The following is a 24361-nucleotide window of genomic DNA, read 5'->3' as shown; positions in this document are numbered from 1 at the left end:
TAACAAATGATTTTTATTGCAGTAAAAAAATATTAACATACATAACTCAATTAATCGAAGTTTATTATGCTTTTTTAAATCGACATGTTATTTGTTCAAAACATTCATTAACTTTATTAATGAATAATCTTTGTCAAAATAACATAACCAATCATCCCGAAATCTTTTCTCTTTACCATTTTATTTTTCATCTACAAGCCTTGAAAACAATCATATTTTAATTTCTTGAATTCAGCCTCACTCAAGCTAACAATATATTAATAATCGAAGTTTGTAATTGCGATGACTATTAGCACCTCAAATTGTCCAAGTTTAAATTGAATAACAAGTCATTTAATGAAAATTTAAAAGCCAATAGTACCAAATAAGCAATTAAGAATTTCTAAATCCTCTCGTTTTAATTAATTTATGGATTTAAAGTTTTAAATCAATACAATCCACATAAGAATAAAGCCGTAACTTAACTGTCGATTTGAACCTTATGGGTAGTATTTGTATTTTCCAGAATATAATGTAAATCAATTGTTCCATTGATCACGTTCTTTTTATTTTATTTTGTTTTTCGCACATAATTAGAAAGCTTTCACCTTCATTAGCAATCAATAAAAAAAAATGGGGAACCATCAATGAAATTGATATAGAATCTGATTCCCGATACAAGATATCCTATTACCTAATCAAAGAAACAGCAGTTCAGAGCTACCAACCCGAAAAAAAAGATGTTAAAGGCCAGGAATGGATTCAAGATTGTACTTTTGGGAAGAAGATTCAGTATCCCTCTTCTCCTGTAATGTTGGTTGTGTCATACCATCAAGAGCTTGCAGGTATGTGTAGGAAGCAGTCCGATTAGATGGTGGGCTTGGATTGCTGATTCTGCTGGCAAGGAAGCGACGGATCAGGCCCCTAAGAAATGGAGCCATGGTTTCTGGCTCGTGTTCCAAGTAGTACATGATTCCTCCCATACACAGAGAAAACAAGAAAACCTGTACAAGTTGATAAATGAAAACATGTATCATGGATACGGGGAAAGACAGATAAATGACCAGCAAAGGCACGCATACTGCCACTTGAGACATGGAGGGTAATATTCTCACATTCTCTTAATTGCACGGATATTGGAACTCAAAAAACATCTAAAGGGATCTCAACAGTAAAAACTGACTTTCACTTCATAAAAAAGTGTGGTTGTCCCTAGGGCTCCAGAAAATTAATTTTTGGAGGATGCTAGAAAAACAGATCAGAAAAAAGATTCCTTTAATTCAGTGCAAAGTAACTAGAGGACATACCTCCGCATTCCTGATTTTTGGAAGGAGGTGCCTGTTCACCAAGATATACCATAATGAATCTACTGCTCTGGGAAGAACATATAAAGCTAGCTCACCACGCCTAGCCTTTTTCTCCAATAGCACGGATAAGGCAGATATTCCACCAGCTATCCAATATACAAGCTTGTGATCTCTTGAAAAAACTTTTCTATGTAAACATATGACTCCCTGCATAACCAGAATGACACAAAGAACATTAATATTACATTTATCAATAAAAACAAATTATTATTAATAATAACAACAACAAAAATACACCTGAAAGATTCCAACAAAAGCAGACAAAAATGTTGTCGAGCGAACAGCACCTTTAACAGCAAGCCAGAAAGTACGGAATGGAGCATCAGTGAACTGGAACCATAAACCTTCTTGTCAGCAAAAATAAATGATAAAAATAACAATAGCAATGACAAAAGTTACAGAAATGTCAGAAATAAAAGCAGTTGTGGCATTGGTGGATGTAGAGGGAAGACAGTATGTGTATAATTTAGTTATAACTTCTAATTTCATGATCTTATTCATAGCACAAAAACAACTCAATCTTAGAGCTAGCAAGACTTCAGCATAACATTTATTTCAACCTTATAATCTTGCAATGATATTGAATATATCAAAAAAAAAATCATGAAATGATGAAAGAAAAATATCAATAATGAAACCAAGATTAAAAGTGAATCATCATACAAATTTGACCTCCTAAACCCCAACGAACCAATTCATTCGTACTGCAAGGACTGAGGCACCTTAACGAGTGCATCTTAGCAGTATTGAGATATGGAGTCTATGTATAAGAAGTCATCATTAAGAAACTAGAAATTTGTATGGAACTTTTAGAAGCTCTTCATTTAATTATTCTCAGCCCAAATTGCATGAAAAGGAAAAATAACAATTTCAATCATGAATGTGCATTATGAATTATGAGTATTACTTTACTTTAAACTAAAACTAGGATGGCAGTGGCAATGTAATGGGCATAAAGTTAATTTTATATTTTCACAGAAAACAATTATATATCGAACACAAGCAATTTGATTAACTATATTAATCTTCAGCAGAGTACTTAGAAAGGACGCTTGCAATAAACACTTAATAATTATGCACATGTTATTTTTTACATGACACTATTTTCTTCATAACCTATGCAAGTATTTCATTTGCTGATATAAAAGTAACTAAAATAATTGAGTAAAAGAATACCTTTTGTAAATGAAGAACAACAAAAGGCACAAAGGTCAAAGAGAAGTAAAGCGGGAATGTTTTCTTAAACGTTGTGGATGTTGCATTTCCTTGATGAACTAAACATGAATTTGTTCCTGGATGAATGATTGAACACGGAATAATGGAGGGAAATTCTTCCAACTTTATATATTCAGATTTTCCTGTATGAGATAAATAGGTATGCAGTGAAGCAACATCAACTGGATGACCTCTACAGGAATCCCTTACAGCCTTGTATACAGGCTCTGCAACTGGCCCAGTCTTTTGAATGAAGTCTTGATAGGATTTTGGCAAGCTCTCAGGACGCATTACAAAGGCATACATAACCTGAAATAAATTTTTTATTGATAGATTATTAAAAGTAATTCTATGAAATATGACAGTAGATGAGAAGTGATAAATTTTTTTAAAAAAATTACATGAAAACAATAACAACAAATATTTTACATACATTAAGGAATCCGTAAAGCATCTCAGCAGAAATAATCAACTTAAAATACATCAACTGGTAGTTATACAATTATACTTTATAATGGGCATAGGGATGTTATACGCACATTAGGAATAATCAGAGTGGTAGTCAGGGACGCTACTTTAAGCCACAATTTTGTCTACAAGTTGTTCATTTAAACTACAGGTGGGTGGGGCATCTCGTGGTGCCTTACAGATTTTGTCTACAAGTTGTTCATTTAAACTACAGTACTTCACCCTACAACCTTATCTCTATACTTCTTTTTCCATTCTTTTATACAACAACTAAGAGTTATCTCCCTATGTGGAATCGACTACATGGACCTTACAAAAGTAAAACATAGAATAAACATTCACACAGGCTTCTCTAGGATATTCACAAGAAAAATGCCAAATGGTACAGATGTGTTCTCACGAAATTACTAGTGAGAAAAGTAAAAAAAAAGTTTGTTGCATTTTGTCAATTACCTATTTTTCATTTTTTTTTCTCTCACTGATTATGATTTGTTATGAGGTACTTGTAACAACTTAATGCAAAAGCTTTCGCACCAAACAGCATTGCCTCTTTACATAAAAATGCTTCAATGTTTACATAAAAATGCTATTCTACTGATATCAATTATCAGGCTACACAAAGTTTATGATTTACAAGGGTGATAAGTAAAAGAAAAAAAAATAGCATGAAAAGACAGAATAATGTGTGAATACCTGTGCACAAGCAAGGGCAAACAGCAAAGAGTCTCCATGTCTCCAATGACTCCCCCAAAGGTGAAACTTGTTCTTAGATTTTGCAGAATTATAAGCACACTGATATATAAGAATACGTATTAGCCTGGCAAATGCAGATCATTTTAAGAGGCTAAAAATGTATTAAATACATCCACGTAAGTCAGATTGCTCAGAAATCATTTTGGGTATGCACTTTCAAATACCTGAGCTAACCTAGCCAACAGGTATAAAGCCAGTGTACGTCTCCTATTTGAATCATTTAACGCCAAAATTGAGAATCCAGCTATTGAACCTGCTAAAATTCTGTTCCATCATCCCCTCAAACAAAGTCATAAATAAGCAACACGTGCAAACGTGAAAGCATAAAACAATATCCAAGTATTTTAAAAATAAACCGAGTAAACAGTTTGAGTTGCAACTTACACATTAAGCGGCGCCTCTTTCTTTCTCAACTTTCGCAGCAAACATCTAAGAGCATGATAAGATCCAGTGAAACCACCAAAAAGTAAACCTATACGGCATGCTTCTTCCCTTACTATTAAATCTTTTTCTGAAACAAGTTGCTGCAAACAAAACAAATATCCATAAATAACCTCATACATTCGCTACTTGTATAAAAACATAGATGCTAACATCTACAATGCATCCAAGACATCCATGTTACATACATATTACCTAACAACAACTGAAACCTACAAAGCTTCAACCATTCCACACAATAATATCAGCATCTGAAACCGAACTGAATAAAATCCTATCCTGCTGATCAATTTAAATTGAATAGAATATATTAAAAGAAAAGAAAAATCGAAAACGCAGTTGAGTCAAAATCTACTTGAAACTATTCCAGAACACCATTTCTATTATCTTCTACTCGTTCCGATCAAAACCTACTCCGACAAAAACAAAAAGTTAACTGAATTTTAGGATAAAATGCTTCGGCTAATCACGCAAACCACAAATCTGAGACGTGCCAAAATTCTGATTGTAGAAAGAATCAATGCCATGAATAGGAGCCCTAATTTGATTTGAACAAACCTTGAGATCGAGGAGAGAGGAGTAGGACTGTCTGCGAACGAGCTTGAAGGCGCGAAGGAGTATGCCAATGCCGACTCTGACGCCGTAGGAGAGGAGGAAGGTCTGGCAGAGGTTGCCAATGGCGTGAGCGACGCACGACTCGTCGGGGCCGTGATCGCAGGGCGGCGAGTCGACGCGGCGGTGGTGATGAGCATGAGCGGCGGCGCGACGCTGGCGGCGCTGGAGCTCCTCGATGGCGTCGCGGAGGCGCTCCTCCGCCTCGCGAAGTCGGCGCTCGGCGTCGGAATTGTCGAGCAGCGGAGGAGAGGACGGTGCCATGGGAATGGAATGGAGTCACAGTCACGGCCCCATGCTTTGCTTTTCAATCCGATCACTTACAAGTTTCCGATTTGTTACAGCTTCCTTTAATTTCTTTATTCTTAGTTATTACTTTCTCATTACAGTTAAATACTTTCTCTATTCTAAAATGTGTAACTGCATCACTACGACACGCAAATCAACAACACGACTATTTTAATTTAACAAAAAAAAATCCTGAATTTGAATATTAAATACATAACTAAGGTTTTTTTTATTTTATAATAATATGCAACTATGTTAAAGCTATACTTGTTATAAAAAGGATACGTATCATTTTTAATCTCATCATTATATTTCTCAAATATATTTCTCAAATGTAAAATTTTTTTTATAATTTTTTAAATAATTACACACAAGTGTATAATTATTAATGCCCCCGAACCCTTTTAATATTATCTATGAAGGAATAAATTTTGATAATTACCATTTTGATTTTGATTTTTATATTTAATATTATTATCTTTAGATTTAATAAATTTTTTTTAAAATATTTTTAAAAATAAATATATAGAGGTATGAAGTATTCTTACTAGTATTTTATAAAGAGAACTTTATCATTATTAATAGTCTTATCTAACCCGTGCACATAATCGTTTAAAAAAATAGTTAATTAATCACAAACTATTTTTTAAATTATTCTCTTTTTAATCTAAATTTATAATTGATTTATATATTTACTACAAATATATGTTTATTATAACAAAAAATAGAAAACTTTGAAATTATTTTAAGGAAATTAAGAGATTTTTATATATATAAATTTTAAAAGGATACTATTTTTTACATTAAATCTAAAAATATACTTACACTCTTGTTTGATGGTGGTGAATTAAAGGAGATTTGTTATAAATAAATAAAGTATGAGCTTAGAGTATTAAAATCATCCTATCACATTAGGGATTTTCATGAAATTAGACAAAGATCATTAATACCTTATAAAAAGATGTCTTATTCAACAATCAATATATCATATTCTAATATGTTATTAAGCTAATATATTATATTGTATAATCGATTATATTACTATATAATATATATATATATATATATATATATATATATATAATTTAATCTCACTTCAATATAAAATAAAGAGATAAAATTGTAATTATATATATTATTTATTTTTATGTAAAAACTTAACTATAAAATACAATTTTAAAATATTAATTTCTCTCCATTTCTCACTTATTTTTGTTTTATGAAACAATTATAAAATTTACATGATTTTTTACATATCTCTTATTAAATTAATTATCACTTATTTTCTCTCATTTCCTTCAATTTTTTTCTCTCTCCTCCTAAACAAAGTATTTAAAAAATAAAAATAGTAATACTACTATTATTTTGTAATGATAAAAGTAAATTATATGGTGAAATAAACAACGAGTCAATTTATTGATAAAACTTTGAAATAATATATATATATATATATATATATATATATATATATAATATTAAATATCATTCTTGTAATTTAGATGGGAAAAAAAATTACTTGCTATCAAGGAAAAAAAAAAAAGTTAAAGGCCTTTCTTCTCGTTTTTCTATATTTTTTGGGACTATGTGACGTCGAACTTTGTCATCTTCATTTTCGGTATGGGTATGTAAAACGAGTTAGATCAGATGAAATAATATAAGTAATTGATATTAGGACAAAAACTACATACAGTTTTGAAGACACTTTTGGGGGTTATTTTACTGCGGAAATTCGAGTTTAACCTAGATAAACTAATTTATATTGATCAATTATAATGCTAAATTTGGCTTCCATTACACTCGATCACAGACATCAAGTACTTCGTGAACTCTTGATCAATTATAGCCTAATCAGAAGTAAAAAAAAAACGATCCTATTAGTATTGCTACATGACCCCTTTAAGGGGACGCAATCATTTGTAAAAGCTTATTAATCACACTGGTCGTTAACTGGTCCATCCAAAATCTTTTCAAATTCAAATTAATTCACTATTATCATTTATAAAATTATACCTTCAATATTTCTATCTACTTAAAATTTGCTTAGTATAAGAAGAATTTAAACACGAGTCTTGATGCTGCTCATACATCATTAAATCGTGCTTATAATTAGCATAGACCAGCTTACGATTACAGAGAAGAGCAGAAACATGTAACCTGGATAGTTGTTTGCCGCTTTCTCCTCAAATATATGGATTTTCATGCAAAATTGCGTACATAATATAAGCTCTCGTCCTCCGGTGGAAGAGTAGTTGTTCAGGAGTTTGGTTGTAGAAGACCAAAAAAGTTGTTTGCTTGCTATTGAATCCACCAAGCAAGATTTGAACTAAATTTTAGCTAACACGAGCGGGGAGCCCAAGAAACAATAGGTTATATATTTACATGTACTCGGGGCACAGATTGATCAGATCTATCACCTTCAATGCTTCATAAACGTACAAATTTTCTGTCGCTTCAATTTACACTTAGAAGACTTCCATAATATTTCCTTCTTACTCTTTCTTAAATTTTTTTTTTTCTGATACCTCCATTTTCTATATATTTGGCGGTTATTCAACCACTTTGAATAATTTTTCCCCGTCTTACACTCGAGAAAATCTGCAAGTTCATCATAATCGGATAATCTTTTGGAGCCCTCAAACATGCTATTAAGGAACACTTCCCCATTGCAGGTTTTCTCTGTTCCATGCGTTCTGAAAAAATATAGGAAAGTTCAGACCTCAAGAAAGCATAAAAGAGAAATAGTATTAAAAATGAATACCGACCAACTCCAGGACGCTCTATTTACGGAAAACTCCGTCTACTTCACAAAATTTGAGGAAAGAAAAGTAATTTGCCACTTCATTTTAGTGAGGCTTATAACTTATTTGATTGATTGAATAATCGTCATTTTTTTGGGGGGCAAAAAAATAGCTTATGGGGGAAGGAACTTGCATATAATATAACCAAACAATGAAGGATCCCTAGCAAAAATCAAACCCAAGACATTCGACTAGAGCTAGCTCTCATTCATCATTGCTTGATTACATAATGCTTGTTACGACATTTGGATGAAAAAACATTAAAAAAATATCAATAATATAACAATAATTTATGCAATCTAAATAACACAAGTAGAATCACTGTCAAGCTAAACTAAATGCAAACCCTCAAATTGAGTGTATCATTGATATGCTAAACTAACGGAATCCATCAATATTTAAGTGTGCCCATGTTCCAAGATAAGCGAATATGACATAACTTAATCTAATAGAGGGTAATCCTTCTAGTTTCCAAAGAGGCCATAACTACGATAGAGCAAGACTTATACACCATGAAACAAACAACTAATAGCAAAATGCGTGGGCGTCAAACTAGGTTTCCTACAGAATGGTATTTTCTTGTGCTTAACAAATGAATTGAACTTATGATGGCTACTCAAACCCCAGTATTTCCTTACCACTTAAGCAAGCCTAAGTGGCTAGCTAAGGATATTTGTAAATAGAGAAATTGAGAATATGTATATTGAAAATACTACATTACATAAAGGCCAAAAAGAAATAAATACAACATGTACCTTAAATTACATGGTCGAATTCTACAAAACTCTACTGCAACTTGATAGACAGACCGCTTATCTCTAGCCCCCTGCAAAATTTACCAATAATTTAGCATGAAATACAAACTAAATTTAAGCTCGTGAGAACTGAAAGCACAATTCACCTTTCCACTCTTATCTGATGGAATTTCAGATGAGCAAGGTCGCAATGACAGACCCCTCAATGACCCCAAAGATACTAAATCTCCCTCTTCAAAAACAAACAGACACATCAGTGACATAAGTACAGATATACACCCCTTTGCTAGCAAATCAAGTCCATTGCTGAAACTTAAAGATAGCAGGCCTATGAAGTGCAGAAGCATTGACTTGGAGACTTGGTAATTTGATTGCTGACTTTTCATCATATTGTCATACAAGAAAGTTTGAATTGGTAAAGAGAACTTAAACTGTTGAAAATGATCAATGATACTGATCAAGAAATCATATTTCTCGCGCATATAGGCACTTCGCATGGTTTTCACACAATGTGAATCACCACCATTACTTAGATATTTGATTGCCTGTAGCAACGAAACACTCATCAACTTCAATATGGACGCAAGAAGACATATATCTTGGGCACTAGTACTTTCCGTTATTTTGTATAATGAATCCCCAGTGGCATCCTGAGAGAAAGCTTGATGGATTATACAATCCAAAATTGAGGTAGTCACGTCCCTGAACGAATCAATAAATATGTACTCCCTCTCTTTCATAAATGCAATGTACTTGGCCAAAAGGTCAGCTTTTGTTTTGGAGGACATTTTGCATCGACAGGAATCCCATGAATTATCTGATTGTAATAAGACTTGATTTAATCTGTTCCTTGTGCCTTGCTGGATATAAGATTCAAAAGTTGGGTGACCTCTCTCAAGCAGGTATGAATTATAGGAACATTTCAATTCTACATGAAAACCATCTATTTGCAAACTAGACGCATGCATAGTGTACAAGATGACAGATTTTTGAAGTGCTGTTAGGTGGCAGTTCATATCTGGAGCTAAAATCTCTGAAGATAAGCCAGAACCAATGGCTTCAGAAACCATTGAAATTATGTGTGCCTGGAACATCTTTGGCGCAGAAAGCACAACAGGATCAAGCAGCAACATCATGGAGGGCACAAGGCTAAGTTCGGTAAATCTAAAATCCTTGTCACAATGTATAAATAGTCTACTTATGAAATCCTCAAACGCTTTCTCGTTAGAAATTGACAGGGTGAAATGGGAAGACATCACCTCCAGGACACTAGCAATATCACCATGGTTGAAATGGCACACGAAAAGTTTTTCACTGTCGGAGGACACTGAATCAGCAATCATAAGATATCTTCTCAAAGATTGATGTCTTAAAAGTTCATCTGCAAATACCTGGGATAACATTTTCAAATTTAGATGGATAGAACTCCAGTAAGAATCCTATACAAATTCGTGTGTCACAGATGTTTAAGATGCACACAACAATATATAATGGCATAGAGCAGAATATTAGATTGCCTGGCACAACAGTAGGATTGTTGCCTTGAGACCTAGAAGTTACAAGTTCAAATCCCGGAAGCAACCTCCTTGCTTGCAGGGGTAAAACTGTGTATATCTACCCTCCCCGGACTTCACCAGGTGGGAGCCTCGTGCACTGGCCAGCCACTTTTGTAATATTCATTAATACCACTATTACATAGACATTGAAATTGAATCTAAAAACTAAAATTAATTGATGAAACAAAACTATTTTTTCCCATCTCCTGACTTCTCTCCACTTCATTTTATTTCCAAAAACTATAAGACTTTACCATCAAATTAAAAGCAGAACCTCATTGCTACATTACATCGGTCCAACGAGTTTAGGCTCAGGCAGCAAATTGGAAACGAAAACGAGAGTACAAAAATAAGTATAGTGCAGATTAGAATGCATAGGACGAAAAGACATACAAAAATAAGAACAGGAACAATTGCAATGCATTCGAGAGATGATGAAAGAAAGTCTTCCAGGGGTCCAAGCCGATTTGGTCATGTCAGACACCAACGGATCAACTAAAAATTAGTCAGATCAAAACGGAAAAGGAAAAGCTCAACAGAAACCCCTAAAAAATACTTTACTCTAAGTAGCTAGAGAAAAAAGAAATGTTTATCGCACACTCAGTCAAACAGCATTGTTTAATTTAATCCATGCGACAGTCTAAACTAAAGGTTTGTTAGGATAAATTTACCCAAAAGTACTTCTAAGAAAAAAAATATGAAAGAAAATTGAAATAAATTTCTTCATAGCTAAAACTAACTTATGCATAAGTTAAAAATAAAATATCTGATAAGTTATAGTTAATAGAAGATAACTTTTACAAATTAGCTTATACATAAGTTAAATTTAGCTATAAAGAAGCTTATTTCTTTTTTCTTTCCTAAAAGTACTTCTGAATAAATTTACCAAACAGACCCTAAATCTACAAAAAAAAAAAAATAATAATAATAATAGCAGAAATCTTGGAATTATAGATTTAAAAACTAAATATGCAAAAAAGAGCTCAAGCCTAAAGCTAAATCCTAATTTGATACCTAGGACCTATTTGGATAAACTTCTCCGAAATCACTTTTGGGAGGAAAAAAATAGGAAGCAAAAATGAAATAAATTTTTCCTTAAGCTAAAATTAGCTTATGCATAAGCTAAATTGTAAAAACTCTCTCATATAGCTTATGCAAAGAATTACAGAATAACTTATACATAAGTTTTTCCCTTTTTCTCTCAGAAGTGCTTCCTTATGAAGCTTAGATATTTGGTATGACACAGATACAATACGACATCAATACGGATATATGACAATTTTTTAAAATTTTAGGGTACAATTCGTTTTGTACAAGTTAATGAAATTTTATAGAAAATTTTATATAAATGTAGAATATTGGTAAAGAGACATTAATTTTTTCTCATTGATTCATGACTATGATGATTACAATTTACAAAAAAGAAATTTGTGATTATAACAAAATATATACAGTTTTTGACCATATCAAATTAACTATATTAATAAAAGCATCTTTGGTAGAACTTAAAACTAATATTGGTTCTATACAATAGTCTATGACTCAAAAACATCATTACTAAATTATTGTCTAATGCTATTTGTATCGCTTTCTTCCGTCTTGTTACCATCATCTAGAAAAAAAGCACAGATTCCAAGTTTGGCTAAGAGATAACTCTGTCATGCAAGAAGTATAACACCATCATCAAATGAATGATATATATATCTCTACCAATGTCCAACAACTTAGTCTCTCCGTTTTTATACCCTTCATCTTTCATAGACGAGTAAAAGATTGAAATACACATAAACCAAATCTTCTACACTTTTGGATCCATTTTATTTTTCTTCAAAGAATGAATAAAAGGAGTATATACTTCAATTCCTTCCATAGCATGACAAAAAAACATGACTATATAAAAAGCTTAAGACAAGATTTTTTAATATTTTCCAGATACATATCTAGAAGTATCCAGAAAGTATCCGATAAAAAAAAACTAAAAAATTAATTAAAAAAAAATGGGATACTTTTTGAACCAAAAGTATCTGAGGACTGAGGAGTATCGGTATTAAACACGATATTTCTACATGTTTGGAGTATTTGGGTTTCATAGCAGAAAAGTTTATCCAATTGGCCCCTAATACTATCATGTACGATAACATTGAGCAACTAATTGGAGCATCTAGCTGCAGATAACAAGAAATAATAATAATAACAATCTGAACACCGAAGCTACTACCTCAAACAGCGCGCATAGAAACGGACGGCAAGAATCGGAAAGGTCTCCTTGTATGAGATCGAGAGAGAGGAAGGAGTTCAAGACGCGGAGAAGGGAGCGGCACTTGAGGAGGAGGAACCTCTGGTCGGGGTGCGGGAGCGTCATGAGAAGAAGACTGCAACGCAGAAGGAGAGAAAGGTCTTCAACAACTGGCCGCAGCCGTGAATGCGGAGGCGGAAGAGGCGGAGCGTGACGGTCATGGTGGCGCAGAGGCAGAGCGGAGCAGAACTGGCCGAAGGCGGAGTTGAGTTGGTCGAAGAGGGTTTCGCAGACGCTGCGAAGGTCTTTGTCTTTGAGAATTGGACCTTCAGCGGTGGCGTTGGAGAGGGATTGGTATAGTCTCTTTGCGTCCTCCATTAGGGTTCCATAGCATCTGTCTCTGATTCGAGTGTGGTGACTGGTGAAGGCGGGAAACTGACACGAAATATTTTAAAATATATAAGTTTAGAAATATAGTTAAGAAATATTATTTTTGTTAGCTTGTATCTTTTGAAGAGAAAAGATGGAGCTTATCAAAAAAAAAAAAAAAAAAAGAGAAAAGATGGATTGTTGAGAATTAGGTGTGTGAAAAAGAGTAGGATTCACACTATAAAATGATAATTCCAATTTATAATATAGGAGTAAGTATTTAACTTTTAAATTTTTATTATTGTTATCCAATTCTTACCTAAAGTGATTTAATAATTTTATTTAGTTTTTCTTGTGTTTGAAGCATTGGTTTAAGGAGAAGTTGTTTAGTTGATAGAGTAAATGAGGACTAATGATTTATTCATAAAGGTTAGGCTTTGATTGAGATGAAAATTAACTAATTAGGAACATCATGTATTAGTTTAAATATTTTAATTTTACGTTTGTGTCATATGGCAACAATGATAAATGCATTTAATTGAAAAAAATATATTATCAATTCATTCAACCAACATTTTGTGGAGTTCTTTGTGTGATCGGGATGAGATGTTTTTTTTCTCTGTAACTAGCTTCGTTGATGTTTTGATCTTTATCGATGGACTTTTAAGTTTGAAAGCAAACTAGAAAATGGTGGAGAGTCAAAAGGAGGATGTGTGTCACTTCAGGGTGAATAAATTGTCACGAAAAAAAATTATTTGATAAAAGTTTGTAAAGATGAAGATTCTCCAAATAAAGAACTAAAAACTTTTGAGAGGAATATGATTTTTATTTTATTCATTCAAAAGTATCCAACCTTGCAGAGGAAACATCTATATATAAAGTTAGGTAATTTAAATTAATTATGGTTAATAGTTATAATTTGAATTTCAATTTTTTCTCCTAAAAATATCATTATCATAAATTTATAAGAACTAATAGAAGTTTGTCACATGGTAAGGTACAAAAAATGTAGTTTATGTCAACATCTTAGATCTAAAAAAGCCATTTGGGACTTATTACATGACAATGTGTCAAAAGTGTGAGTGTGACACATGTGACTTGTTGGAAACTTAAATGACTATGAGATAACCTTGTCCACTAAGTGGCCATCCAAGCACATGGATCATTCGTTCAAGAGATGCTTACATGGGTCATTCAAACCCAATAAACTCATGCCTCGTTTTCTAGTTACACACCCTAAATACTCTTTACAACTCTAAAAATTACAATAAAAATAATTTTCTAAACTATTTAACCAGAAAATACAATATCAAGATTAAGAAAATATTTATGAGAAAAAAAATATATATATAAAAGAAAGTTAGATATTTAAAGTGACCAAAAGTTCACTAAGAATTTGAACATTTTTTTTTTCAAGTTTAACTACTTCTCTTAATTCCTTTTAGATTTAGACCTTGTACATGATGTCATTAGTACGCAACAAAAGTATTATATCAAATAGAGGGATGAAATAAAGTTGAATCAAACCAAGCCAATTCAATTTAGATAAAATTGAATCATTACGAGAAAGAAAAAACAAACTAAACCATTTTATAAAACACTTTGATTAATTGAAGTACTTTTATGAAATAGATTAGTTTGATTTTTTAAAAGAAAACAAAAACATATCATATATAATATACAATGGATAAATAAATTGTATTTAAATTCATTCATTTAAAAAATGAATCATTTAAAAAAATATTCATTTTATAAAAAAGATTAATTATTTTTATAAAATGAACTAATTCAATTCAACTTGATGAAACTTAATTTTTCCACAATTAAAGTTTCTTTTTATCACTCATGTCTTGAGTTGATTCTTTATCAAAGATGTCAAGTAACCTGAAATTACCACAATGACTCAACCAATATGAATAACTTTGAGTTCAATTCTTTATTGTATCTAAAGTTGAATTATTGACTTTGACCAAATTATAGATTGCTCTAATCAAATTGTATTGTTGTGGTTTAAGTTAAAAGTTATGTCACAAACGGTGTTGATCTTTGACACAATTGAGTTGTCATGGACACAAGGTAAGTACATAGAAAATGCATTTCTCCACTCATGTTAACAATAATGACGATATGTAAAATGTTTACCTATACAATGACAATAATTGTATTTATAAAAGTTTGAAATGTGTTAAAATATTTGACACGAGACCTAAGGCTTTAAAAGGTAATATTGCTATGTTTAGGATTATGCAAAAAAAAAAAAAAAATCTATCCAAAGACGACACTTTAGTTCTTAAGGTCAAACAATTTTGTATTGTTCCTCATTATTAATCACTTCTTATAAATTAAACATAATCACTGCCTGTTTTTTTTTTTGGATTTTTTTTTATTTATAAAAATTCCTTTAACTTCTAATCTAATTAATTTTTTTATTTATCATAATTATTTTTTAATTAAATGTTAATATTTTAAAATATTTGTTTAATAAATAAAAATAATTTATACTATAATAAATTATTTATCATGAATCTAAAATATAATTTATATGTTTAAAATATCTATCTATATAAAATTTAAATAATTTATATGTTTAAAATATCTATCTATATAAAATTTAAATATAATTTATATATTTAAATTAGTATTTATTTACATGTAAACAATATTATAGTCTATTCAATGCATATGTTAAATATTTACTATATATAATTAAATTTATCAATAAAAATATATATATAAACACGTACGTGAGTACATAAATGATACTAAAATAGTTCGTATGGAAAATTTAGTAAGTGATATATGTAGATCACTAAGATTAAAATATACACAAATATTTTAAACTTTATGTTTATATAGGCTCTACAAAATATAAAGAAAATACATATATATATATATATATATATATATATATATATATATATATTCATGAGTATCTTAAACAAATTTGATTTGATTGAAAAATAAGTAAAATTTGATTAAACCTTAAATCTAAATCCTTAATTACCTATACACATAACTTACATAATGTAATAGTGATATAAATAGTTATTATTTTCCTCCTTTAGAATGAAGAAAGAATTAAAAACAAGCCAAAAAAAAGTATATTATTTATCTAAAACCTACAAAGGTTTTGTTTGATTGAGAATATAGAGAATAAGAAGGGGATTATTTCTTGAACATTTAGTTAATAAGAGAAAAGCAAAGAATTGTTTAAATTATTAGTATTTATTTTACAAATCATAAATATCATCTACTAGACATAATTTTATTTAAACTCGATCGTACAATTATATGCTTAAAATTTAAATATAAAATATTTAATTAAGTTAAAACAATATTATTTTATTCATTCTTATATATATTGCTAATAATTATTTTTTTTTCTAAATGTCAAAAAGTTTATTTTCCTTCGTTCTATTTTTTCCAATTAAACGAAAAAAAAATTATTATCTACTAGTATTTCGATTTTTTTTCCTTTCCCCCTCATTCAAACTCACAAGAAAAGAAATATGAGCATTATTTTTTTTTCGTTAGACCGTTTCAAGGCGATATATTGGGCAAGGTATATATTGGAAAGTTTTCCCAAGATCATAATTCTCTCTCTTTTATTCCCTTTTTTAAGTTAGTGATCCACTTTTCATGTCACATTCTTAAAACTAAATGATTGCCCTTTTTTTTCCCCTTGTTAACGAGTATGATAAGACATCAATTAGAAAACAATATTCAAACATTTGCTATTGCTAACAAAAGTTGAAGTGAAATTACATAAAAAAAAAAAAAAGTAGAGATAGATAAATATCATTAATTTAAAATTTCTAGAAGTATTTACTTTGCGTGTAGTTAAACTGATATAATATCGCATATTAGTGAATGTCATGTGAGATAGTTAATTGACCGTCGGTTCAATTAATAAGCAGTCAATAATTTATTAAATTATTTTGTTTTCTTAACCATCAGGGTTGAAATTGAGGTGATATATACAAGGCTTCTTAATTTTTATTAATAAAAAATATGACAATAAAAACTAAAAATAATAATTTTATGCTTTTGAGAAATTAATAAATGGAAATAAAAAAACTCATTCATTTTATAAAGAAAAAGAAAAGCCAATATCTTAATATTGTTGTATACATATAGAGAGAGAGTGCATTTTGATGTTGTTGGCATCTTATCTTACATAAGGATAAGGGTATTATGATTATTAAATTATGAACAGGGTCGTCCATTTAGGTACCCAATGTGTGATTCCCCATAGAGTCAAAGGATGAATGATATGAGAGTTTGTTTCATTGTCAAGTGTCTTCCCGTGGGTGAGCAAATAATGAATACCCTTTTGAATTTGCATGTAGAGAATCACCTTTCCACGCAAAAGGAACAAGAGTTTTCATTGGGAATTGCAGATCCCTCAGTTACGCTCAGTACCACTCACCACCATAACAACAATTTCCATTCACGCTTTTCCTAATCAAAGGGAACAAATTCACACTACCATTTTTTTTTATTCAAATCATGCATATGAATTCATTTTATTTCAGTGTTAGCAATGTAATTATGTTAAATTAACCTTGGCATTTCCTAGGTGTACAGGGTAAAGGTCTGTTTGATAAAATTATTTACTTTCAAAGTAAATAAATTACTCGAATCCCTTTTAAGCAGTGACAGTAGTTCGCATTCCTCGTTCTTTTTTACTCAGTGGAGAAACTTTTCGATTGTTTTGGCTTCATTCTATTCAACTTTTCATTCAATTGTGTATTTGAAAATTTATAGCATTCATTTGATGGTAAAACTTTGATTCCGCAGAGACAAAAACATCATGCAAACTTTTGTTGTCACCCATAGGCATGCCTTCAGTAAAATATAATGAATGAGCATAATATAAATGTGCTTACACAAGGAAATAATTAGAAATTGAAAATTGCTTCATGGAGAAATTCATGGGGGGGAAAAATTCCTTGGCAAAGATGTCAACTAATGATAGGTTTGGATTATAAACATAATAGAGAAGAAGAAAAATAAGAATGATAAAAATGATATGTTAATGGGATGAATAACAAAGGAAGTGAACATTTTCTTTCTGCTTGTCTCTAAAACTTTAGATGAGTAAAAGAAAGAGTGAAAAAAAAAATCATATAAAAATATTCTTATGCTGATTGAAATTTTTAAGTTTAATCCAAAAAATTTAAACTTTTGAATTCATTACTTTTTTCATCAAATTATATTATTTATTTATTTAAAACAAATATTATAAAAATAACTATTTTTTAAGTACAAAAAAGAAAAAGAAAATAGAGATCTTCGTTCTCTCCCCTCCCCCCATTTCATGCCAATGGGGAGTTATTTATTTATTTTTTTGAGACGCACAAGAACGAAAGAAAATCTTCTCTTTGTTTTATCTTTCTTCTCAAGCAGATAGTAGAAATACGGTAAAACATATTGTTAAATTATTGATAAATGTAAAATAACATAAAAATAAATATGTTTATATATTTATTTACATGATTTATTCATAGATAAAATATATTTAGAAATAACAATATTTAAGTTTTTAGTTAGTTTTTATTTAATGACCATATATTGCATTCAAATTTAAAAGTATATAGGGTAATAATTAAAATAATCAGTATCCTATTAAAGAATGAATTTTATTAAAATGAATGCTATCTATTACGATATATAAAGCGAGTTTAGATTCTAATGTATACACTTTTTTTTATCTATTTTTTATTTGTAAAAATTACAATCGCAACAATAAAATTTAAACTTATTATTCCAATTCTCAACACTAGGTCAATCATATTAAAATTTTCTTCTCACTTTGAACCTTGAATTGCTACATTGTATATGCACATCCTTGAATTTCAATTTTTTTTGAAGTAGTATTCATTACAAATTAATTGTTCTCGTTCTTTTGATCTTACCAACAATTAACATTAGCAACAGATATGCATTATAACACACATCTTTCCGACAATAATACTAAAGGAGACGATAAATGTTTTTAATAAAATATTAAGCGTAAAAGAACAATCAATAGTAATAAGCTTTATACCATTTTAAACAGTCTCTAGTGAAGTTATAAACCACTAAAATTACTTAAGCTAAGCAAACTTATCGGCATAGTGAAGTTAAAGTAATATATAAAATTTAAAATTCTAACTTTAGTAATGTGATTGTGATTTTAGTGATTTAAAAAAAAAACTTATGAAGTAGTGAAATAAACAATAAACCAACTTAAATAACTTACCATACACTCTCGATTCAAAATTACAGTGAAGAAGGGAAATTATTTCTAGTCCAAAAGGGGAATTCTTTCCAGGCCAGTGATTTAGTTTCCTTATTTTATCTTCAGAAAAAATTGCTGACACATTCCATAAGCCAGTAACATTTGGTGCGGGGTCGAAAATGTGCATACTCAAAATCTTTTCCAAATGCCACCCTTTAAAACTTGTGACCTACCGTAGATTCATGAGTGAGGGTCGAAATTGCGCTAGCATACCAATCTGGCGAGGCATCATTTTTCAATTCGTAAATGTCTCCCACAATGTCAGGTTATTAAAAGTTATAAAGTCATTTGAGGTTACATGATAACAGAGAAGACAAAAGATTCCATGTTAGCTTTGCCCCACCACTATAGGACGTTTAATAAAAGACCAGCAAATTTAAGCAATATTGCTAAGGGCCACAAAAACAGCTAGTGTCATCTAAAAACAAATGAAAGATTCAGTGTCTCGCGGAACAAAGGGCAAATATTTAATAGTGATGACAAAGGAAGTGACAGAAATTTAGGTGGGGGAATCGGGTCTTTATTTCTAAAAGTTTGTTCAAGTTCCATCAGTACAAGTATAGACAAAGATGAGTAAAATACAAGAACAAGAGAAAACCTAAGTAAATTCCTGTACCTCATACTGACCTAATTTGACTTATCCCTAATCCTACGCGATACAACCCCTTCCCTTCCCTTGCCCCCCTTAAAATGATCTGTTAGACAAAGGACCTTGATTTGTATTGTTGTGTAATCATCACCTCTGTAAGGTTACAGACCATTAGTCTACACAGTTTTTTAAGACTCCTACTTTCTTTACAAGTAAATAGAAGGTGATGGAAAAGGGAAATAACGCCACCACCGCTTTCAACAAATTCTACCCCTGATACTTCTTCAAACATGTCTGTCTTGATGGAACACTACACTAGACTTCTAGGGTTTCAATTTTTCCCATTCATAACGCCCAGGGAGTGGCTTCTCATTCACGGGATCGAAGTTGTACCTGCAATTGAACTCACGTGATTAATTAGTTTGTGGGGATGTAGCAGACATTGCAGTCGAGTAAGAAAGAACTAAGAAAACCAATATAAAAAAACGCTGAAACATACTTCTCAATGAACTGCCTTTGCTGAGCCTCTTCAATTTCAGCAAAGAATTCATCCATTTCACGTGAGGTTGGGATTTGCCTTCTAGCTGCATGCTCTGTTCTTCGATAGGCTTCAGTTGAGCAAGTAGGCCTGGTAGTTGAACCTGGAGTCCTGACAGTATCCGAGTCCCTTATCAAACTGCAAGGTGTGGATTCCCTGGTGCTTCTGATGCCAATAATAAATATATCAATTTAACAATTTAACGCAAACTAGTAGAATAGAAACACGAGGAAAAAAAGAAGAAGGAAAAAAAAAAAAAAAAGAGGCAAGTATAATAGCAAAACAAATAATATTTCAGGTAAGACTTGAGTCCGTCTCAAAACGGAAAAACAAAATGGTAATGCTCACAAGTTCTAGGCTGGCCAGCACAACATTTAAAGCCAAAAGAACACGGTTTCAAATTATGGTGCATATGCCAAATCAGATATTATGAGGATATTCAGTATACATAAAACATGTGGAAAGTCTGCAGGAAAAGGGACATTGCTTAAGATTATCCCTTCTTTTGTAGTTTATACTTTATATACATCCCATCATTCTCTCAGTTGAAAATAAATAGAAGATATGAATTGAGTTTTTTTTTTTTTGTTCTACGCATAATAATAATTATAATTATTCTGCACAAATCTAATAGTACATGACCAGAGAAAATAGTGAAATATTTCAATCACTAGATGGTAAAACAGGTAAAAACATCATCTAGAGAAAAAGGGGTGAAATTTCTAACGAAGTATCAAATATCAACATTTTCTTGTCAATAAAGTAAGGATAACAAAAGCAGGGTATAAAAAATGAAGTATTCCCGTTGTATAGATTTTGAATATAATTTTCTAATAACTTCTTCAAATCATTAGAATTTGTATATAATTTTCTAATAACTTCTTCAAATCATTAGGAAGCGTTATCAGGATATCAGCTGAACTTGTACAAAGAAAAAGGCTACACGAAAGGAAAACATAATAAAAGCTTTACACGAAGAGAAAACAAAAACATCTTTCTCCAGTGAAGCCCTGAATTGGGGGAAAAGAGTATGATAGAAGACAAAATGAAGAAAACACCTTCATAAAAATAAAATAAAAAAGCAAATTCTTCACCTGAATGACATGCATAACTGATTAAGATCACAGAAAATAAAAAACAAAAAAGACAAATGTCCGTAGAGAATAGAGGCCATGAAGCAAACCCCTTACACAGTATACACAGCTTGAAAAGGAACACAACACATAAACTTCAACCGAGAAAACAAAACCCCCCACATTCAATCATCTTTCGAACTGATATCCGTGAAAGGAACCCAATTACATTGCAGAGAACAAGACTATGGAGTTTTACCATCGCTTAAAAAAAACACAGATATAACTCAACTGAACAAAATACCATGGGTGGAAAATAAATCAGTTTCAAATTCTCGTTATAGTACTTTGCCCCCAACCAAGACGAAATCATAAAGCTCAACAACAACAACAAAAAAAATTAGGGCTTATTTATTTTTTCCGAAAGAAAACGCAAAAAGATAATAAATTTAATATAAAAAAACCCGTTACCAGCTTTAGGAACTGAAAAATCGAAACGAATTATAGTTAAATTCAAAAAAGGGAAGCGAAGACCCACCTCTCTCTCCCTTCAAAATCCAAAACATTTTCTCCGAAGGAGGCTTCCTGAGGCTCGGCATTCTCATGCAGAGCGGTCTCCTCGCGCTCCGATGCGAGTCCGAGCCTGGGAGGGTCGGGGATTGGGGATTTAGGGTTGGAGTGTCTTTGGCGCTTGGGGGAGTGGAGCGAAATCGGAGGCTTGCGGAGGCGCCGACTCCGAAGCTGGAGGTAGGAATCGGGTGCGGGAGGGTGTTCGGGCTGAGGGTGGGACTTCTGGAGCGCTAGGGTTTTGGCGCGGGTTCGAACCCCCATGTAGGAGGTGGTGGTGTTGGTGGTGGTGGACTCCACCAGCGCGAGTTCTCCTTTGGGCTTCGCTTTCTTCATGTACTTTCCCATCGGAGACGCAACTGCCGCCACAGTTCGCCGCTTAACGACCAAGCCAGCGGCGGAAAACAACGGCACGAACGGAGCGAACGAAAGAGTGGTTTGTTTTTCTGGTTTGTTTCGAGAGAGAGAGAGGAAATAATGGTGAAAGCCGTGGGAAAAGGAATAATAGAATATTTTTGGTATTTATATTATTATTTTATTATTTTTGTATTTTTATGTGTTCATTGCTTAGTGCTTAATTAATGTTGTGTGTGTAGAGTACAGAGTACGCTGCGCAGCAGCATGGGGAGAGAAACAATTACATAATTCCATTTCTTTATCGTACGGTTCATGTATTTATTTATTATTTATATTGTAAATAATAAAAAGGGAAAAACCACAAAAAAGGAATGAATAAAAAAAGAAAAAAACATAAAATTTAAAAATTACTTATTCTGTTTGGATCTATAAATTTTTTTTTTATTTCATGACATGGTAAAATAAGAGAGTTATTTTATTTTATTATTATAGTAAAATTATTTTCTTTGTAGGGAGGTGGGTCAGGTAGGTATTCTCGGGATTTGGCTCTCGTGCTTAGGTGGAAATATGAATCCTCATTACTCTTTTTTTAAAAGAAAATAAAATTATTGGTGTAAAAAAGTATTATTTGAGATAATAATATTATAATAATGCCTTACCAATTTTTTTACCAATCCGGTTAGCATGCATTTAGGTAATATTTAATTTATTAAGAGTGTGTTTTTTTGGTAAAGTAGTAAAATTAAATTATTTTAATAATTTATTATTATTATAATAAAATAATTTTAAGATGTTTAATTTTATTTTAATATAAAGAAATAATTTTTATGCAATAAACTACTTTATAAAAAATTATTAAAAAAAAAATCATAAGTTTCACATTTTTAACTTCTTAAAAAAATTGTGTATAAAAACAGTTCATTTTAAAAAAAAAATTATTTACAAGTTTAAGTTATTATCTAAAACATACACATTATTCTGTAAACAGTGCTTTTTATAAAATAAAATATAAAAAAAAAGTTAAAAAATTTAATCTTTCATAAATATGCTCTAAGTAAATTTAATGCTACCTAAAAAAATCAAAGTGCATTGAATAAGCTTTTATTATATAATTAAATATATTTTTAGTTATTAAATTCATGTTATTTTTCATTTTTAATCTTTAAACAATTTTTTATTAGTTTTATTTTTAATTTTTTAAAAAAATTTCTTTTTTAGTTTCTGAATTTTTTTTATCTAATTAATATTTTTCAATCTCAAGATTGATATTTTTATTCATAGAAAAAGGTTTTAGGAAGTTAAATCAAATAAAATTTATTTAATAATTAAAAATTATGATTAATAAAGGTCGAAACTAAATTATGATTTAAAAATGTCGAAACTAAAAACAAATTTAATTATTTATTAAATAAGCGATTGTGTTATATAGTTCATTAATCCAACTTAGTTCAAGAAAGTTGTGTTATATATTTATGATAAAATTAATATTTTAGTATATGCAGTTTATATAATAAATAATTATTTTATATATTTATAATTTATATTTGATTAATATTTTAAATATTTAATATATATTATAATAAAAATTATTTAAATAAATGTTTTTAAATATATAAATTATATTTTAAATTTATAATAAATAATTTTTTTATGATATTAATTATTTTAATTATTATTATTATTTATAAATACTTAAATTTATAAAATTAAAAATTAAAAAGGATGAAACTTGATAAAATTTCTAAAATATTCTCATAAAAAAATTAACTAAATTACTTTCGTTTATAGAGATTTAATAAAGTAACTTTTCTTTTTATATATTTTGATAAATTTCATTAAGATGCTAAAATTATTTTATAAAAATTGTAAACGATTCTCATTATAAACACAATTAAACTTCATGAAAGTTCATCCATGCGTTGTGAAGTTATTTACTTGTTTGTTTTGTTTTTTTTATGAATAGTTATTTTTTTAGTTATTATCATAAAAAAAATTGCTACATCCTCTGGAAAAATATTTTGAAACTTGTTCTAAATTATTAAAAATTGATTTAAATAATAAAATATTAAATTAAATAATTATTTTATAATAATTTTTTTAAAAGATATTAATATTTT

General features: G+C 30.4%; 3 protein-coding genes across 3 annotated transcripts; all 3 read right to left on the bottom strand.

Annotated features, from left to right (window-relative positions):
- Positions 1 to 509: 509 nt before the first annotated feature.
- Positions 510 to 5216, bottom strand: LOC109805051 (Mitochondrial import inner membrane translocase subunit Tim17/Tim22/Tim23 family protein). Its single transcript, XM_020366997.3, has 8 exons — positions 4782 to 5216; positions 4167 to 4306; positions 3947 to 4046; positions 3723 to 3821; positions 2523 to 2870; positions 1584 to 1676; positions 1287 to 1493; positions 510 to 983 (listed from the first exon to the last, which is right to left on the bottom strand). Exons 1-8 carry the CDS (start codon positions 5097 to 5099, stop codon positions 723 to 725), a joined length of 1566 nt encoding a protein of 521 aa, XP_020222586.1. The 5' UTR covers positions 5100 to 5216; the 3' UTR covers positions 510 to 722.
- Positions 5217 to 7087: 1871 nt separating this feature from the next.
- Positions 7088 to 12884, bottom strand: LOC109805157 (2-isopropylmalate synthase). Its single transcript, XM_020367155.3, has 4 exons — positions 12451 to 12884; positions 8823 to 10067; positions 8677 to 8747; positions 7088 to 7813 (listed from the first exon to the last, which is right to left on the bottom strand). The coding sequence occupies exons 1-4, from the start codon at positions 12844 to 12846 to the stop codon at positions 7540 to 7542; spliced, it is 1986 nt and encodes a 661-aa protein (XP_020222744.1). The 5' UTR covers positions 12847 to 12884; the 3' UTR covers positions 7088 to 7539.
- A 6734-nt stretch (positions 12885 to 19618) lies between these two features.
- On the bottom strand, positions 19619 to 22390 carry LOC109804936 (cyclin-dependent kinase inhibitor 4). The gene is made up of 3 exons (XM_020366863.3): positions 21859 to 22390; positions 20209 to 20412; positions 19619 to 20102 (listed from the first exon to the last, which is right to left on the bottom strand). Exons 1-3 carry the CDS (start codon positions 22233 to 22235, stop codon positions 20033 to 20035), a joined length of 651 nt encoding a protein of 216 aa, XP_020222452.1. The 5' UTR covers positions 22236 to 22390; the 3' UTR covers positions 19619 to 20032.
- Between the last annotated feature and the right edge of the window lie 1971 nt (positions 22391 to 24361).

The sequence above is a fragment of the Cajanus cajan genome, chromosome 7, assembly GCF_000230855.2.
Source record: "Cajanus cajan strain Asha chromosome 7, NIPB_CcT2T_4, whole genome shotgun sequence".
NCBI classification, from domain to species: Eukaryota; Viridiplantae; Streptophyta; class Magnoliopsida; order Fabales; family Fabaceae; genus Cajanus; species Cajanus cajan.
Note: the sequence above shows the minus strand (reverse complement) of the source record. Positions and strands in the feature narration are given on the sequence as shown.

What these genes read in the sequence shown, in the direction of transcription:
- LOC109805051 (XM_020366997.3), bottom strand. Translation starts at nt 5,099, where the DNA reads ATGGCACCGTCCTCTCCTCCGCTGCTCGACAATTCCGACGCCGAGCGC. An exon ending in TGTTGGCTAGGTTAGCTCAG is followed by an intron (nt 3,822 to 3,946) that starts GTATTTGAAAGT and finishes CTTATATATCAG; the next exon opens with TGTGCTTATAATTCTGCAAA. An exon ending in TTGTTCTTCATTTACAAAAG is followed by an intron (nt 1,677 to 2,522) that starts GTATTCTTTTAC and finishes TTATGGTTCCAG; the next exon opens with TTCACTGATGCTCCATTCCG.
- LOC109805157 (XM_020367155.3), bottom strand. Translation starts at nt 12,846, where the DNA reads ATGGAGGACGCAAAGAGACTATACCAATCCCTCTCCAACGCCACCGCT. An exon ending in TTCTATGCGCGCTGTTTGAG is followed by an intron (nt 10,068 to 12,450) that starts GTAGTAGCTTCG and finishes ATGTTATCCCAG; the next exon opens with GTATTTGCAGATGAACTTTT. An exon ending in CATCAGATAAGAGTGGAAAG is followed by an intron (nt 8,748 to 8,822) that starts GTGAATTGTGCT and finishes TAAATTTTGCAG; the next exon opens with GGGGCTAGAGATAAGCGGTC.
- LOC109804936 (XM_020366863.3), bottom strand. Translation starts at nt 22,235, where the DNA reads ATGGGAAAGTACATGAAGAAAGCGAAGCCCAAAGGAGAACTCGCGCTG. An exon ending in GATTTTGAAGGGAGAGAGAG is followed by an intron (nt 20,413 to 21,858) that starts GTGGGTCTTCGC and finishes TATTGGCATCAG; the next exon opens with AAGCACCAGGGAATCCACAC. An exon ending in CAAAGGCAGTTCATTGAGAA is followed by an intron (nt 20,103 to 20,208) that starts GTATGTTTCAGC and finishes GTTCAATTGCAG; the next exon opens with GTACAACTTCGATCCCGTGA.